General features: G+C 43.7%; 1 protein-coding gene across 10 annotated transcripts in view; it reads right to left on the bottom strand.

Annotated features, from left to right (window-relative positions):
• Window positions 1-19187, bottom strand: part of sulf2a (sulfatase 2a) — a 45596-nt gene that overhangs the window by 10388 nt on the left and 16021 nt on the right. For 5 of the 10 annotated variants that reach the window (XM_044348653.1, XM_044348655.1, XM_044348656.1 and 2 more), the window contains 2 exons: window positions 14251-14319; window positions 24-297 (listed from right to left, as the gene is read on the bottom strand). In XM_044348653.1, coding sequence (XP_044204588.1) covers window positions 24-222 — 199 coding nt within the window. In that variant the 5' untranslated portion in view covers window positions 223-297; window positions 14251-14319. Of the gene's footprint in view, window positions 1-23; window positions 298-14250; window positions 14320-19187 lie in introns of those variants that run through there. The other 5 variants (XM_044348654.1, XM_044348657.1, XM_044348652.1 and 2 more) reach the window with 4 other exon arrangements.

Here is a 19187-nt window from a genome sequence, read left to right as displayed (position 1 = left end):
AATAATGGAGCGAAATGTCTTACCCAGCTCTATATCCTGATCATCAGTGAGGATGAGGATGATGTTGGGTCGGATATTGCGGATGTGGCGGTCCCTCTGCAGACGAGACCTCAGCCGATATCCAGACAGGTAGCCTGAGCCCTGGGCCACAGGAAGGACTCCCAACAGGACAAGAAAGAGCAGAAGAAGCGGGAGAGGGGCGGAGAGCCCCTGCCCTGCCATCACGCTACCCTGCAGTCACCTCCTCAGTCCCTCGTTTCACGCAGTAACACGGAGTCTGCAGCTCCCACACTCAGCCTGAACGACAAGACACAGAGGGAGACTGATAGGCATAAAATACACACACACACACACATGGACACACAGAAACACACAGTGAAAAATAGCAGATGCAGGCATTGCACAGCCATTACAGGGTGCTCTTCCGTACAAATGCACCCGTTTGGGCTGAGCTCAGCTCGTTAATCAATCATTAATGATGCATTAGAGTGGTGTCATTGGTTGGGTGTAATGATCTCTGGTGATGAGCACATGGCTGCCAGGCTGAGGCTAATGGGCCTGGGCCCGGGGCCAGCTCAGGCCTCACCTCCCCATGAGAGGGTTAGGGTTGATATGAGGGATGTGGGGATGTGGGGAGGGGTGGGGAGCAGAGGTGAAGGAGAGAGACAGAAGAAGTGGGGATGAGAGGAGGAAAATGAAGACAGGGGTCAATGATCAGGGTGATGGTGTAAAGAGAGATGAAGACTCCAGCTCTAAAGATTCAGAAAACATTTATACCAAATCAACAGAACCGTGGAACTGACTAATACTGAAGTACCTGCAAAAATGAGACTGTAATGTGGCGATATCACCAAGGTCAATAAAAGCAAACCTCTAAATGTGCAGAAAATGACTAATTCTGCTCTCCCTCTGTGAATTTAACATAACAATTAAAAGTCAAGCACGTGTTGACCTGTTGAGCTTTTTCTTAATTAATCTCTACGTGCAGTTCGCCAAAATTACTGTACACTACAATCCTATTAGCTCTCTAATAACTCTTCCTCATTAACAGTATATCTCCTCTGAGTTAACCATGGCAACTGTTGGTTATAATCGCAGTAGTAGTTACCTGCCTATCTATAGTTCATCAGCACTATATCTATAGTTACTATGAAACCCAGGAACAATTATCTTTTTATGGAGAATCTTACAAAAAGCAAGCAAAGCAGTACAAACAAGATCAGTGTTATTAATGCACACACAGTATCTATTGTTAACTCATGTTCACCACATTTTTTAGATGTGTTACATTGCAGAGAGTATCATTTTGAAACAACATCCATTAAACATTAACATTAAATAATATGATTTGTATTGATAGATGTAGAAATAAAGGTAGGCTAAATAAAATAAAAACAATTTCATTCCACACATCCTTCATTGAGCTGTCATACATTTATTATTAACTGAATATCTGAGAACTAAAGAGAAGAGCTGAACTAATGTGCTTATTTTATCATGAGACATAATCAGAGCAGACACACACCACAGTGACCATAATCATAAACCCAGTTTACAAGCAGCAGCGGCAGCATCAACGTGCCCACTGAGATGTGCCACAGTCAGAAAGAGGAGGGCGTTTGAGCATGTGTGTGCATGTCTGTGTTTGTGAGTCCGCAAGGAGTATGTGGCCAGAACAATCCCTGTTTGAAGATGAAGACAATAACAACAACATAACGGCAATGTCCCTGTGCTGGGACTGCAGCTCCTCCTTAACAACAACCTGACTGGAATACAGTTCGACATGGGAATAAGCAGGGAAACAATGAAGAGGTACACAAAAGTGCCTGGATGCACACATAAAAAAAAGAATAATCTGAAGTGTATTTTTACGGGAAGAGATGATTACAGATGGGAGCTAATCTTCACCTCCACCACCAGTAACTGAGGAACCTTCTTCCTGTGAATCTTTAGACACAGCAGATGAAGTGAGTGTGAGCTGAATGTGGGAGAGCTCCTCTGTCTAACACAAAGCTCCCTGTTCCTTTCTGTTCTAAGCTGTTGTCCAGATTTTGCTCGTTAAGGTCTTCCCTATCGCACAAACACCCACACATGTCCTCCATCCCTCCTGCATGGTCTTGCTTTGCACAAAATGCACATACACATACTCACCATGATGTGTATGTGAAGGTATATGCACACACACACACACACACACATAAAATGTGTACAACAGCAGCTGTGTTTGCTCTGGTTTCCTACTCCCAGGGCATGTGGCTCTTCCCCGGAGGAACACATGAGCTCTGACCCAGGGCGGTGTGCTGTTTGAAATTGTCCTTGCTCCTTTCTCCTGCTCCCTCTCTCTCTCCCTGACTGCGTCCCTCTTTCATTTCTGGCATGGGATGAAAACAAGACACCAGCAAGAAGGAAATCCACAAGAAATAAAAACCTGGTGACAGAAAGATCCTCGCTTAACTGGCTCTGTCTGCAGCCAGCAGTGAATACCCCGTCACCAAAATGGATTCCAGGACATCTATAGTGAATAAAGAATAGATTCAGTGTGCTCAAATTAAGATGATCCTCCGCCACTGGCTCCTCTTTTAGAGTGGTTTGTGGTGTGGAAGGTACAGTGCTTCCCTTTGATAGTTGTTTATCTGTTCAAAAAGCTGATGTGGGCAAAACCTGTAAGGGAAGAGGACCAAATATAGGCTTGATTTACAGGAAAACATCCAGCCTAATTTAAATGCTGATCTATCAATAGCCGAGTATGTCAGTGCTATGTTATTGGCATGCTACGGTGGTGGATATTTCCTGACGTGACTCCCATGAGGCCTCCTCCTTCCCCCTGATACTGAGGACTAATTGGATTTCCAGGCTTTTATCAGCTCTAACTGACACATACAGTCCTTTCTTTCCAGTTTGCTCTCTTTTATCTACCCCTATTGTTTATCTCTCCGGGTGGCAGATGCTACATGAAAACGCAAAGAAGAAAGCAGAGGAAGCCATAACGTCCAAACAGACAGAAGCCATTATACCTTGAAGATATGTGGAAAAACAAAGATGGACGACCGTTAAAAAAAAAAAAAAAAAAAAAAAAACAGCAGCAACTTAGCTATTCTCAATCTCCAACAACATGACCAATGTGATGGTTAGCACACATTCATAATGCAAGGCAAGCCATGTTGTTTCTGTAAACTGGGATGATTTAGAGCTCGTTTTCCCTGACAGAGCTGTGCCCACATCAGCTCTTTGCACTAAGTGAACTGCGAAACGACAATGCTGATTCAGCCCGATAAGACAAGAATGAAAGAGGAATTTTTGCCATTTAGACAAAAGCACAAGACAACATGAGTAAATATAACTCTCAGCAAAACTCATTAAAAGCTGGGGGCTTAGAGGGGGAGGGCTGGTGAGTGAGCCAGAGAGAGCTGAATATGAGATCAGAGGGAATAAGCTTCTAAAAGCGTGTTTGAGGAACAAGGATCGTCTAAGGTTATACTAATGCCAAGTGATGCCTGGAAGTCAGAACAGAGAAGGAAAGTTTTGCTCTTCAGTCATTTGCTTGTAAAGAGGCTCAGCGAGACAGCAGCACTGCATCACCAGATAAAAACTTAATGCCGTCCATCTTTTATTGATAAGTCTGAATTATAAATGCCGTGACAACAGAGCTGGCCATGTCACAGCATGGGCATGATGGTAAGACGGTGGCGAGAGTGGAGGGATGAAAACACACACCACGTCGACAGACAGACAGATGTGTTACATTGTCCAACAACACACACACACACACACACACACACATCTGTACTCCAAGTTTTACAGCTCAAGCAAGGCAGTGAAGAAGCTTTGAGAGTGCTTGATAAATCTTCCAAAGGCTCTGCAGAGGCGTTAATGTACTTTTTCCCTATAAATAAAACACCTTGGGCTTTGAAACAGGCATAAAGTCTGATTCATCCAATCTGCAGCCCCCTGAGAAGGCACGAAACACAGACAAAATATGAGAAAACCAAGGAAAAATCAGACATTTATTACATATTGAAGGGGGACGAGTCATGGCGTACACTTGCAATTTAATCAGCTGTGCCTCATAATGCATATGAAATATGGAGGTAAAAGCCCACAAGCTGGAAGCCAGACTCCTGGAAATTTCTATCGCGCATGTTCTGAGACTGAGAGAGATGGAGAGAAAAAGATAGAGAAAGTGTGAGAACGAGAAAGAACCTCTAGGCATACAATCAGGAGAGAACAAAGCCCGAGCACTTCCACTGCAGATGGATTCTTCCAAAACATGGAAACTAGATTCACAGACTAAGGCATCCATAAAAAAATAAAATAAAATAGGACAGAGAAAAACAGGATGTGGTAGCAGAGAACCTCCAAAAAACCTCTACATTGTTGCCTACACAGGAATGTTCAGTCCACTGTATTCTAGTGCTGGTAAACATAAAGGCCAGGAAGGTTTAAATAGACACATCTTGGCTGAATGTGACCCGCTGCAACACTATCAAGCCAATCCCTTTGGTCATAATTGAGGCTGGCAGGGCTTTGCTAATGTGTGTTCCCATTGGCCTGCCTAGCTCTGAACAGAATGTGCAAAATCTCTAAGGAACCTTGAATTTACCAACAAAAGTTGCATTCAGATGCAAATTCTGCAACGGCATGCGTCTATGTGAGAGTAACTTTCTCTAGGAGAAGTTTATGTGTGTGTGCATGCGTGTTTGTGTGCGCGTGAGTATGTGTTAGCGGAAGGAGGGGTTTGCAATGCTCAATACAGTAAGGAATGCTTTTTTCATGATAATAAGAAGCCATGGTTTGTCGCCATCCTTCATCTATCATTCTCTGCTTCCAAATCTCTGCTCCACTACACACAGCAGTAACATCACTGTATTCAAGCAGGCTCGTCTACCTCATATCTAAACGACAAAATGACCCATATGAACATTTTATGCAGTTAAAACTACATGGTTAAGGTTTGGGTAAGGATTTTGGTCAAATAAACTATTATAATAGTATTGTTAAGGCAGGCAACTAAAACCATCATGGCTAAAACCAGTGTGAACCGTTTTCTGGTGTCAAACACTTTGTATGCCCATCAGCTATCTCAACCCCCACCCGTTTATTTCTCTCTGTGCTGTAAGAACATTTCTGCTTTGGTCCTCGTCACGACAGGTGCTTTAAAGCATCCTGATAGTACAGCTGAATCCCACATGATCTTCTCAACCAATGACCTCTAAACCAAGGCTTATCAATTATTAATGTTGGCTTGATGACATCTAAAACAATGGCTCCTTTAATAGGTCAGTGTGGTCCGTCCAAATTCTCAGTCCCCGGCTGATAACCCTGAAATCGTATTCAATAACTCTCCAGCTGCTCTTTGGTTTAAAATAGCGCCTGCACATTCTTTTGACAAATGTGCCTTTACTTCCTAATAACTAACTTTAATAGTTGAGAATGACAAGAGATAATGCGGAGGCTGATCCCATTCACCGGGAAGATTTAATTTAGATTTCCCTCAGGTTCCGATAAGCTCGGCACTCGGCAGACATTTTAAGATGACAGTCAGAACCTGCACAGCAATTTTCTGTTTGAATACGCAGACACAAAAGAGCAGTGGTTAGACTTTAAAAGTGAGAAAATGAGATTTCTGCTGCGATGAGGAGACTCAAGTGTGAAATATTTCTTTCTGCAGTTACTGTGAAACCGTTTGCCTCTTCACTTGTGTATGTGTGTGAGTGTCTTTTGTCCTTGTTTATACATCATATTCTTCTCTAACCTTTAATACCATGTGGAATGTGCTGTTCAGACAGTGAAATATGAATGAGAGTAATTTTAGTACTTAACACATCATTAATCCTGCAGTGAGGCTGTTGCCCTGAGAGATGAGGTGAAGCTGCGATGTGTTCGGGCTGGAAAGCACACACACACACACACACACACACATGCACACACACAGTGACTTATCATACATTCATTTGTTTATGTTTTTACTTCCAATAGTGATAGAAAGACATTATGGGTACACCTACCTACAGTAGGTTTAGTTTATCCACAAAATGTGGCCAAATGTGTGTAGACAGCCTTGTTCTGGGGCTGTTTTTCATGATTTGAGCAACGCCCTTATTTCCAAGCGAGTGTAAATCTACAGCATACCAAAAATATTTTAGACAATAACATGCTTTGTGCTTTGTGGCAAAAGTTAAGTGACGTGACAATGCCCCGCGCACAAAGCCAGGTCCATAAAGAAATTATTTTCACAGTTTGTTTTGGAAGAACTTCAGCGGCCTGCACAGAGTCCTTTGGGATGAATTGAAGCCAGGCCTCATTGCCCAACACCCAACATCCTCAGTAATGCTCTGAATTTAATGAATGGGAGAAAATCTCTGCAGACAGGTTCCAAAATCTGGCAGCCTTCCCAGAAGAGTGGAGGCTGTTGCACTATATGTTACTATAATGTCCATGGTTTTGGAATGGCATGTTCAACAATTGTATATGGGTGTAATATTTGGGCGTCCATATACTTATGGCAACATAGTTCGACGCAAATAATATGCATGAAGTAATATATAAGTGAACATACATGGAAGTAGGGTAACAAACTGATAAATTATAAATGCAAACAAACACAAACACACGCCGAGAAACTGTCCTCAGAAGTCATGTTCTGGTAGTCACGTTATACTTTGGAGGAGAGCTCGGTCCACGCCCAGATACAGAAAAAAACACAAAACAAAAAAAAAAAACCATGCATGTGTGCCGGGAGCACCATCCCCATCTCTGCAATTCGGTAATCCACAGGGCCCATTATCTTTTAAATGGTTTCAACACGAGAGAGAAGAGAGAGTGATGGGATGCTGGGTGAATAGTTTGCTGGAAAAAATAAGAGGGTGAGGAAGAGAGACAAACATAGAGGGAGAGAGAGAGGGAGGGGGGGGGGGGGGGGAGAAAGAGACTGTATGATGGTGTCAGTTCAGACAAAAGGCCCAGTCATGATGTGTTCTCGCTGGAGAACAAAGAGCTCTGACAGACTCCCTGGGTCTGCTCTGTTGACTATAAATGTACACCATACACACACACACGCACATGTAGGCTGAGACAGACAGACACACAAACACACCCACACTCTGCGAATCAGACTTCAAACTTCTCTCTCCAACAAGGGGACATAAAAGGCATAACAACAGTTAGTCTAATTATCTCTGAATCTGTAGGAAATGAACAGCATTGTACTGTTCAAAAACTGGTCGGCCCCGGCAGCACTAGAGGGACATCACATAGCTACTGTATGCCTTTTTGTCTCTTCCAGGTTTAACAGACTAACTCAGTGAAGATATTGCTCATAATGAGTTTGGATTGCAGCCACACCACAAATAACAACATCACGACCTGCTGTGGCGAGGATGTTTGGTGACGGAATTCAGTCTTCACCTTTTAAGACACTGGTTTTCATTTTCGCTCACGCGCATCCACTTTTCGCTATTGCTCTCCGTTTCCAGCAGCAACTGTGTGGCATGTAGGGCTAGCGTGGTGGTCTGCAGGTTTTTTTTTTTTGGGGGGGGTAGGGGGCTTCAGGCAGGGTCCACAGCGGGGTCACGGCATTTACCCCTCCTCCTCTGCACCCCTGCAGTACGCTCCATGAGAGCCCAAAGAGAACACGGAGGTGTTAGAGAAAACACAAACAGAGCCCCGATTGTGCCTGACTTGGGTTCAACCCCCCCACAGCCCCACCTCCAGGGGTTTAAGGCTGAGAGAATGAGCAACTGTCAATGGTGTTTTGTAAATACGTAGCTGTTTTCACTTCAGATGGGTTTATTCAGATGTCGAAGGGAAATGCGCCTGCTTTGCAGTCTGCTAGTGTCCTTGCCTTTCCTGTCCTATTGAGGTTTGTATGGGAAAGCCATTTGTGGTGCGTCCGAGAGACCGGCACAATCGCCAGCTCCTTTGACACAGGGGTTGACAGCTGAAACAAGTGAGCAAGCTGGTGGACAGGGCAGCCCACTGAGTGATGGCTGTTTCTTATTGGCACTTATTGACCAGAGGCAAAGCCCCCCTACAGTGTGTCACATCTCAGCTAAATGGATTACAGACGGGGCCCATTGTTCCTCTGACATAACTACCTCAATGAGACCGCATAACGTTGCATGACTGCAGCACCAATGAGAAATCAAACAGAGCATAAGAGATGATCTGTTTAAAAACTGTGTAACACTAAAAAAGCCTGATGAGAGGAGCGTTATTGGGATGCACGCTGATATTTATCTGCTTGGGGTAATGCAATTATCTCTCTAAACAATGCTGCCTGCCTCTAGTTTATATGCCGTGCACATCATGGTAAAATTAGATCACGTTCCACAGGACTCATAGGTTTTAAGCTGTCATTTGTTGTGTTTTAATTACATGCCATTTTTCTCCCATCATCAAATTAGCACCTGCAGTGGGGACTGCTCCTAATGGCCCTGACTTAATGATGTTTACAGACAATATCGGTTTCAACTTTCAGTAAACAACTGCTGCCCGCCCACTGAATAAATTACAGACAGCCCAAATAAATCAATACACTGGCTGGAAGTTACAGCTCAGCTACTGCAGAAGTGATCACTTCTATAGACTTGCAATTCTTTCACTGGACTGATAAATAATGGTTCTTGACTACTCAAGGAGGCCCTACACAGCAGAGGGATGTTTTACCGCGGGGTGGCGGGGGTCTGTGGGTGCTGTGAGCATCATCTTATCTGGTGTTAAGCATACCCTTGGGGGTTGGAGAGGCAACGACCACTTCTTTACTTCGTCACTCCTCCCATTCTCTGTCCTAACCCCCCACCTTCGCTAGCTGGCTTTCTCCGGGCCCTTTTGTCGGGGGATTACTGGGGGTTTAGAGACGCACACACTGATCCCTCCCTCCCCTATCGGAACCACACAGGGGGTTAAGACTGGAGCACAGAGGGGAGACCTCGGCACAATGATCTGAATTACAGAAGCTTTCTATGTATGGCCACTTATATTCCCCCCATTTGCTCTACTCAGAAATCGCCACAGAGTGCTATTCAGTGCTTGTGGTTTTCCCAGCAGGAATCTTGGGCTATATGCCAAAACCCTGGGCAGATTTTTTTCAATCTAATCTACACCTACAGAGTTCAGTGAGTGTGTTTTCTGAACCAAACCCTTTGTCTTTTGCTGAGTTTAAACATAAACATGTGGTCCTTGTAATCATCCACGGTAAACGACCGACACAGAAAATATCCACGGCAAACAAACAAGCCTCGGGTGAAACCGCAGCAGTGTATGTAACTGCAAGCAGTGAACACACACATCCCACATCATCCCTCCGTATTGTGAGAGAGCACAGGCTGTCTCCTCCTCTACAGGTCGGTATCCATCTCTCTCTGTCCCGTCCCTGGGACAGCTGCCCAGACAGCCCATCTGTCTGTCCTGACCTGTGTTTGGGACCATGGGGGGAGCCTAAGTGGCCCACAAAGGGGGTCTCTGGCATGTTGCCTTCACGGTAATGACAGTTAAGCTGCCAGCGGCTTGCCTAACAGCTCTGGAGGTCTCTCTGTGGTGCTACGGTATTGATATTGTATCGGGTTGCAAAGGGCTTGGCAGCCTTTTAATGAGTGCTCAGATTGATCAGGCGGTAGTGGCTCTCCCTTTACTGTGGATGATGCTTATTGGCTGTCCCTGCAGGCTTGACCTCCCTCTTATCAGTATCAGAGGAGGGAGATTTACACTCTCATGCCCTCAGTACATACGCACACAACCACACACATGCTGCCACGTGTACACTCTCAAATGCAGGAACACTAAAGATGTATTAATGAATGTTAATGTTAAATATTCATATCTAAATTGAACACAAATAACTATACTATGCTTTAGGGGATTTTCACAATCGATTGACCTCAACACAGTAATGGCTGCTTGTGCTGTAAATTAATATGTTTTATTTTATTGTTTTATTATTATTTTATTATTCCAGTCAATATGTGATGAGAGAGAGCTGCTTGACTGGACGTAGGCAAACTTTATAAACTCCAAACTCTTAATAAACTTTCACTGGCGAAAATATTTGCTTTGGTTACAAACACACTCACTCACTGGGGTGTGATGGAGCATCAGCAACAGCTAACACAATATGTAACTATTAAGGGACTCAATCTGTAGCCAGTCATCCAGTTTAAAACACTATTGGCAATACATTTTGAAGGAAAATAATTGAAATCTGAAATCTGCCTCTAAAATAAAAAAAAAGGTCTTTTAGTTTTAGTTGTAGTAATAAAAATATCAAGTTGCTGTAATCGCAATAATTATTCCCCAAAACAGAATACTTTATCAGCACTTACACAGAAAAAATACTTGAGGCAATTTTCTCAGTAAAGATATCTGCTGTGAGGAAAGTAACACTTTAAAAGAAAAATCAAAACAACATTTAACATTTTATTCTGATGCATGCCAACACCCACACACACACACACACACACACACACACACACGCACACACACGCACACACACACACACACACACACACACACACAGAGGAGAGAGAAAGCAAAATGTCCTCTATGGGAGCTGCTCATGGAGTCATTAACTACAATAGTAAGCAAAGTCAGACAGAAAAAGGAGAGAAAGATATTTAAACTGCCTGCCTGTCAGCGTCTATTATAGTACTTCACCTTTCTGTCCCTCCTCCTCCTCCTCCTCCTCCTCCTCTTCTCCACCTGCCTCCCTCCACAGGCTCATGTCAAGGTCACAGTGGTGGTCTGTGGGACTCAACTCTCTCCTATTAGCCCTCCATTAGGCTGCTGTCAGAGAGGCAGCCAACTGTCGCCCTCCCGTGGTTGTGATCATGACCCCCACTAAGCCTCTGGATCCCCCCCACCGCCCCCCATCCCTCCGGGATCTACGGCAGGGGAGTAACAGGATGGAGGTAGAAATGAAACCCCAGCTCAGTTCTCAGGGGAGAGGACACTGTGATCATTTTTCAGTGGCCTTTACTGGTGAAGCAGTGGGAAGACCATTCCATGACTATGCTGCCGATGGGTCACACTGAAATGTGATGTGAAAAAAAATGCAGTGGATTTGCAAGTAAAAACCACACATTGTGATTATGTCCTCTTCAAAATGTTCTCTGCATATATGTGCTCCTCCTCTCTGTCGCCTTCTCTCTTTATTTTCTCCCTCTCTTTTTCTATTAAACATGAATTAGCCATGCTTTGATCAAGTTCATCACTCTTGTGTTGTAATTAGTGCTGTGTCAGAGCGTAGAGCGCGGCCCCACTTCACTAATAGAGCAATTACCGCACCGTCGGCCAGCTCTCTGACCTTCACCCCCACACACCTTCAAACCCTCCTATCACCCACCCATCAGCTCAGATGGAACATAAAGCATCAGACAGGACAGGAGATATACCCAGTTTTTCAACCACGTGGGGATTAATAGGTGCCTATAACCTTTTACTGTGGATCGCACTTGAGCGAAAAGGTCAATCAGATTCATGAGAAAAGCGTCGTGGATGAATGTCTGCGCTTAATGAACATCATATAACACCAGGGTCCTACGTGTGAAGCAGGAAAGCATTAAAAAGAAATTCAAGACACACATAAAATGGCCTGTAAATTCTCAGAGTAAGCAGACAAGAGAGGAATAGGGATGCACTGGAGGACAGAGGGACACTGTTTACTGCTGTAGAGATTCAATTAATTATCCCTACATCATAGTTAAGAGAGAGTAAAACACTACAAGCAAAAGATACAAGGCTTTGACCAGAATCTCCACCAGCTGTCCTGCATTTTTCACAGGGTGGGCAGTGATGATATACTTGATGTGACACTTGTCATCCTGTGTTTGGTAAGCTCCTTGTTAAACATGTCTGTGATTAAAAGCTATTAAAGCAATTATCTTAACAGTAGGAAAGCTGGGGACGGGAGAACAGGGCCTTCTGTGGATTTCAGATGAAACCTTTCAGCGCCATCGCCCCAGATAGCTTAAGTTAGCTGAGTGGTTATGCAAGTGGGCAGCAGAGATATTTTTTTTTCAAGTGTAGAGATGCCCACACACACACACACACACACACATACACACACGCTGTCTTCACAGCCAGCCACTTCCTTACAAATAGAGAGCCGACTTCCCAGCCAGCCGATGGGAGCTGACACACTGAAAAAGAATGAGCTGCTTCTGTGTTGTTACTATAAAGCTTGGCCAGAGTGCTGAGCGGCCTCTCTGTGTGTGGCGCCGCAGGTTGGCACACTCACAGGGGGCTTTATTGGGGTGCCGTCCTGAGCGTCAGGCAGCATGCCCGATGTTGACAAAGCCTGGTATCGCCTGCTGTCAGCCCATTCTGTGTGCACCCGGCGGAAAGAATCAATTAGGCCGAGCTCACAACAGAGCACTTTAATATTTGACTTTTAATCAGTGGGCAGAAGGCAGGCTGGGGCACGGAAGCAAGCTGGCAGTTCCCATCTTGCTGATGTGGAAAATGAGGGTCAGGGAAATGCTCCCAGAGCCCCACAATGTGCATCACATATCCCAGGAAGGATGTGAGAAATTGCCATCAACAACAGGCTAATCCCTCAAAGTGTTAAGGGAAAATATCCCTTCGTCAGTCGCAAGATATCAAAAGCACCTTACGCAACCAGCTGCAAGGAATGGAGGAGAAATATCACATAACTCTGCTCGTAAACAACCAGAGCTCTTTGGAAGGGACAGTGGTTTTAGAGAAGAAAATGAATTGATGAGGTCTTCACTCGCCAGATGAACTGCGCCTTTGAAGATTTTCTCTTGAAGACTTTTGGTTTTTATCCTGCACTGCCGAAGGCCCCCTCTGCCAGCAAGAAGAGGAGGAAGAAAGAGAGAGGTGAATGCTGTCCTCACGCTGGGGTTTTGAAGTGGAGATCAGTCCTCAAACAGAATAGCTTACCAAAGGCACATCATTCACCTGTCTGCTCTTGCTAGTGTCAATGAGACATGAAGGAAAATCATAGTTCAACTCCCTCAAATGCTCCGTCAAGAAAAGTTATGGAGTCAGGCATATTTTTTCCACAAACAAAACAGTAAACTATCGGAGCTATTTTAAGAGCCATTTGTAGTGAGTCGTTTGTTAATCAAAAAGGAGAGCTGATTATAGTCGCACATACTGATGTTTTTGCAAGTGATTATGAGTCAGCTGTGCACAGCTGTGCACATAATATGCCCACATGTTCTGAGTGCTGCTTCTTCTTCTGCTGCCCAACTGTTCACACAGGATGACTCTGATCACATCAGCACAAGCATGCCGGTGCTGAAGGACACTGCAGTGGTGATGTGTCCAGATCATGCAGATTGATTTGCCTGTTTAAAACTATGTTATCACAAAAAAAAATCAATTTTTAAAACTCCAAAATGGAGTTCAAATACTGACTTAAAGCATAAAACATGGCCGATGTAATCGTTGCTTGTTTAGTAAAGACATGAAGCTGGTTTACAGCCCAGAGCCACAGGGGGTGAAAGCGATTTTTCAGCTATTGGTTTAATAATTCTGAGCTTTGTAGTTTGCTCATTAATTCTCACGACTATTTCCCTCAGCTTCACCTCTCTCTCTCTCTCTCTCTCACTCTCTGCATCTTTCATTTCACTCTCTTTTCCCTTCTCTTCATAATTACCATATGGACTGATGGCCACAGAGGGGGCATCTGCTGTGGCCACAACGCATCTGCAACACCCACAGCTCTTTGATCATGGATTCCATCTCAGTGGGACCAACAATAACCACTCTCTCTTGTTTGTGCAGAATGAAATACTAATCACTGGTAGAAAATGAGGTGATGTGTTTTTTAGAGTACCGTGACGCATGAGTTGCCTCTGGAGGTGACGGATCTATCCCCCTCAGTAAATTAAGTGTTGATGTTAACATTAGCCTGCTGTGTTGTTTGTTTACTCCAACGACTGTAGAATCCATGGTAAAAGGAACAATAATCTGAACTTGACTTATTTCCGCTGTGAGGCAGGGAATGATACCCAGATTGGTTTATAGATAGCTAAAAACTGATGAATGATAGGCCGGTGGCAGACATCACACAGTTAGGTACTGTGATTATACTTTAATGATGAAACATGAAGACATGTTCTTGCACGCACTGACCCACATCTGTGTGTAAAAATGCAAAATGAATACAGAACCCTACAGAAGCTGTAGCAACAAAGCAAAACCTGCACACGTGCGGGTCAAATCTGTGTGTGAGAGGGAGAAACGAGATCTCACTTTGACACAGTAAGAGTAAGAGGTGAACAGCCTTACCTTCCTTTCTAAACAAGCTGTATCTGATGTCCTCCTTGCCCACAGTAATCAGCCTCTGACTGCCAAGTTCTGCAAGCAAACACAAAGTCCAGAATGGATGAATACTTCCAAAGCTCAAACAGAGCCAGGCTACAGTATCTCTATGCCATTCCGGCTTGTTTTTCAAATCCTTTGTAAATGTCTGAATCTTGTGTGCATACTAGTTTATAGCTGTTAGACTCTGGCCTGTATTGTCTCTGTCCTCCTTTAACAGCTACCATAAGCCATTCTGGGTCCAGATGCCACTCCCAGTCACCACTCCTCCCTCACACATACCCCGAGGACGGTGACACATCTGTTTTAGACAAGAACACTGACGAACTGTGCCATACTGAGAGTAAACAACCACATACGGCATGTCAGTCCACACGGTTTGTAATCGCACGTATCTGGAAGTACTCACTCAACATAAAATCTATATTTGACTGATGTGACGCCGGAGGAAGCAGGCGATAGTTCAGGAGGTAGTTTAATTAGACCTGTGCCAGAAATAGAGTAAAACGTGTCTCGTTTTTAATATAATTACAGCTCACACTCCAGGACATTTTTAGTGATAGTGATAATCATCAGTTTCTGTTTGCAATACTATGCTCACATTCAGTCAGGCAGACAAGTAAATCCTTACACTGCTTTAAACTAGGTGTCAAAAGAAGTTGAGGTACAGAAAAATAGCTGTTTTCACACGGCTTTCCATCAAGCTGCCGTCTACCATTGTCTCCACGTCTCCAACTGCCTCTAGTTGTGATCTTGTAAGCTACAAGGCCTCATTCTGTGTCTGCCTGTGAAGACATGTTGACAGGAGTGGAGCCGTCTGATCCATGTTCTGATTGGACAGGTGTCAGTGTCCGACATGTAAACATCAGAGTCGAGAGCCAAACCAACTTTTACGTCTCCATAATAACTGTGAAATCTTGGCCTTAATCTCTCTCTACTGATGGAGCTGCTCATATTTCATACATAGTCTTTAGCGAGATGCTTTGCACACAAAAACGTAGTGATGCACACACGCATGCACCCGTTTGGTATGTGCAGCAAGGCTAAGAATACGCTGGAGGACCGTATGAGCCCACATGTATCTCGCTGCCAAGGCACGTCTCTGACTCCAGCTGCTCTCTGCCCACGCCAGCTCTGCCAGCCACTCATGGGCATCAAAGAGAGGTGAGGCTGGACACCTGTGCCTGTCTGTCTGTCTGTCTGTCTGTCCATCTGGAGCAAGAACAAAAAAACCTAAGATCTCTGTCAAGGCTTGCTTTGCACTGTGAAGCATATTCCTAGATAGCTTAACACATAGCTGACAGACATTTGAAGCCAAGGACACATCCAGAAGGAGGACTTTCAATTGTGTGACAACAACACAAAACATAAGAGGCATCATTTATTTAGACAGGATTTTATTTGGCCAAAGATGACATCCACATAAAGTTGCAGCATTCAGCAGACACCGGAGGCTGCAAACGGCAAAAGTGATTTACTTTCTTTCTCTCTCACTAAAATAAAGGAGTGACAGATTTAATATAAATAAGCAGAGAGGGGGAGGAAGAAGGGAGGGGATTGGAACAGGCTGCGGGTGACAAGGCAGTGTGACAAGCGTGGCAACTGAGAGAAAATGCGGCACCTGGCCTTGTCCTTGATGTGAATAAGAGGATGATACATCAAAAAGTGACAGGGCAGAAAGACGGTTATTACCCAGGCGAAGAGGAAGATGAAGAGGAAGAAGAGGAGAAAGGAATTATTTTTAGCAGCAAAGTAAAAAATACGCCAGGGGTTCAATTTAATATTTCCATAAAGCGTTCCTGTGTTAATGACTCATGTTTTATTAGTTGCAATAATCTCCTGTTCTTGGCAGAGTTACACCAAAACTGTAATGGCATTTTCAAGCAATGAGATCAAATGCCCACGTTAAGAGATAAAAGCAATTGGGAGACTTCATCCTCCTCTGACTGTGATAAGCTGGAATGAGCCGTCTGTCTGTTCAGGTTGATCCTGATGAAGTTTGACCGAGAGGGTAAATAAGCGGGAGCCCCAGGCCATCTCTTCTTTGATTAGCTGTATTCTCCCCGGCGGCAGGAGGTTGATTGATTTCAGTAGGCTGCAACCCCGGCTCTGCCCCTATTGATCCCTCATCCCCAGACCTGTCTCTTCCCCAATTAAGAGTTCACTAAGCCGCCGCTATAGACCACTCCTAATGAATACCACCTTCCTGCCAACATCTTTATGTTGCACTCACTGCGCTGCCTGTCTTTGGTGCTTTATCACCTCATTCCTCACTTTCGTCTTCTCCTCCATGCTACTCCTCTACTCCAGTCGTACTTAATGCTCAGTTACATCTGAACAATAATAGTGCAACTGATTTGTGATGATGTAGCTGGTGAAGGGGAGGGGGTCGCTAGGTTAGTGAAGGAATCCCACAGTTCTTTAAACATAAGCTTGGGTAGACAGTCCAAATCTCTGTACATCACTGGGAATCAAACCGCTTCACCAACAGCCAGATTTGAAGGATTAGAATGAATTGAGCTACTTTGGGTGTAAAAATCTGGAATGTGTCTGGGTGTGAGGAGAGGAAGATCAAAAGATTCATTAGATTAGAATTAGATCAAACACAGTCAAAAGTTGCGAGGACAGACAGAGGAGGAGGGTGTGAAAGTGATGCCTAGTCCGCACGTACACGGGTATATTAAAATACAGCTTTTTCTATTCTGTTTTGGCCTTTCGTCTGCACTCAAACTGTGTTTTAAGTCACTGAAAACGGACCTATAGGAAAATTTGGGACAGAGATTTTTTTAACACAGTGCTTGTGTGGACGGGATTTTTTTTTTATAACAAAAGGAGGAAAAACCCTATTTTTAAAAATACCCCTATATGTGTGGACTAGGCCTGAGAGTGGCTGACATGAGAGAAACAGAAATCTAAACGTAGGAGCCAAAAAACTGTCTGGCTCAGAATCGATTTAATTGCCAGGTACACATACAGATACAAGGAATCTGCCCATCTGTCTTTCCACAGAGCTGTTGGCACGTCAATCTCTTGATCTGCCCACCTTAAGGGTGCAGTCAGAAAACGCAGTTCAGTCACAGGTCAGTTGTGCCCCGATGCACCTGGCCTTAAACCCGTAATCCCACTGCTTTGGTGGAGTGAGAAAATCCAATTTCAGAGATCTGTAATTCCATGAACCTTATTAGGCAACACAATGGCTGCCTGAGGGAGAGGCACGAGGGAGGGCTGTGGGGGTGCGGAGGGGGGCAGGGGGTGGCGTAGCTGAAGTTGTGACCAGGCTAAACACAAGGACGGAGAGAGGGTGACAAACACAGAAATGGAGATTAAGGTAGAGTTGGAGTGTAGCAAATCAGGGAAATGAAGAAGACAAGAAGTGTTCTGGCACGGCTGCACTTCTAGTAAGTTACCATGACTAGGTACAACATGATGAAATGGGTGACACTAATTCACAGGGTTAAATTTTCAACTTGCCAGTCAATAGTCACAGTCAAGTCCTCATTACTGCTTCCATAATTTAATCATGTCTTAAATTTGTCATAGCTTTTTATTTTTTTTCTCCATAAAACTGTTTGCTTTAAAAGCTTGAACAGAGGATTTTCAGTCATGTTTTATATAAACAGATTCTGAGAATAGATAATATTTTAGCTGTTTTAGGTTGGCAGGTGTTGCCATCCCATCACCACTGCATCCTGTATTCATTTAATCTTAACATCAGTGGGCCACTTAGACTGCTGCTATCTGAGTGCTGCCATTGATTGTTTGCCTAAATCCAGGAGAGCAGAGTGTGTCTGTTTGTTTTGCCTTGCTAATGGACACAATGTGAGCACACACCTCAGTGAGAGGAGACACGGCCATCAAAGAAAGAATGGCAGCCGTGACGAGAGGAATACACAGCAGGGTGATCCATAAATATCACTCTTCAAATCTATATTTTTATTTAATCCTTCATTTAAACAGGTGGTCTCATTGAGATCAGGAGAGAAGAGAGACCTAAACATATACAGTTTAAACATAGACAGACGCAAAGATACACGTTATACATTTTTCACAATTATGAACAGCAATTACAAGTGTGATTTCAAATACATAAGTACAAATTTTTATAATGTTCAAGTGAAATAAGAGAATTTAGTTTCATATTTGTGGAGCTCATTCCATTTGTATGCAGCATAATATTTGAAACCACCTTTTCCAAGTTCAGTATGAGGAAGAGGTGCAGCGACTGTAATGTTAAAATGTCCTGAGACCTGACATTGTAGGTACGGTATTTAAATGGATCCAGAGAGCAGAGATAACTATGCAGTTTTCGCAGTGGAGCCTTATAAATAAATAAACAACATACAATGCTGCTCCCTTCTGTTTGTTAAGGAGGATCATCCCACCTTTTCATATAAGATGCAGTGGTGAGTGAGAAATGTATCACTCGTTATGAAGTGCAGTTTACTGTGATACATTGAGTCAAGAGGCCTGGTGGTGGAGGGAGAAACATGCATATATACAATATCACCATATCAGGCCACATCAAGTGAAGACAGAATTGTAGATTGCACAATGTCTTTTTTTTTTTTTTTTTTTTTTTACAGAGGTCCAATTATGACCTTCAGTTTGCTTGATATATGTTCCACATGAGTCTTAAAAGTGAGCCTGGTATCCAGCCAGAGTCCCAAGTATTTATAACATTCAACAGTTTCATTTTCAGAACCCTGAAGGGTTTAGATATGGACAGCAGGCTAAATACTCTTAAGTGACCTAGAGAATAGCATACATTTAGTTTTGCCAAAATGTAAAACAAATATGTGAGACTCAGATGGTGGAAATGATAAAAAATACAATGCAGATGAAAATAATTTTAATATTAATAATTACAAGTACGTAAATGAGATTCTGCTTATGAGACAAAAAAA

This window comes from Thunnus albacares, chromosome 4 (genome assembly GCF_914725855.1).
Source record: "Thunnus albacares chromosome 4, fThuAlb1.1, whole genome shotgun sequence".
Lineage (NCBI taxonomy): Eukaryota > Metazoa > Chordata > Actinopteri > Scombriformes > Scombridae > Thunnus > Thunnus albacares.
This window is presented reverse-complemented; position numbering and strand designations above follow the sequence as displayed.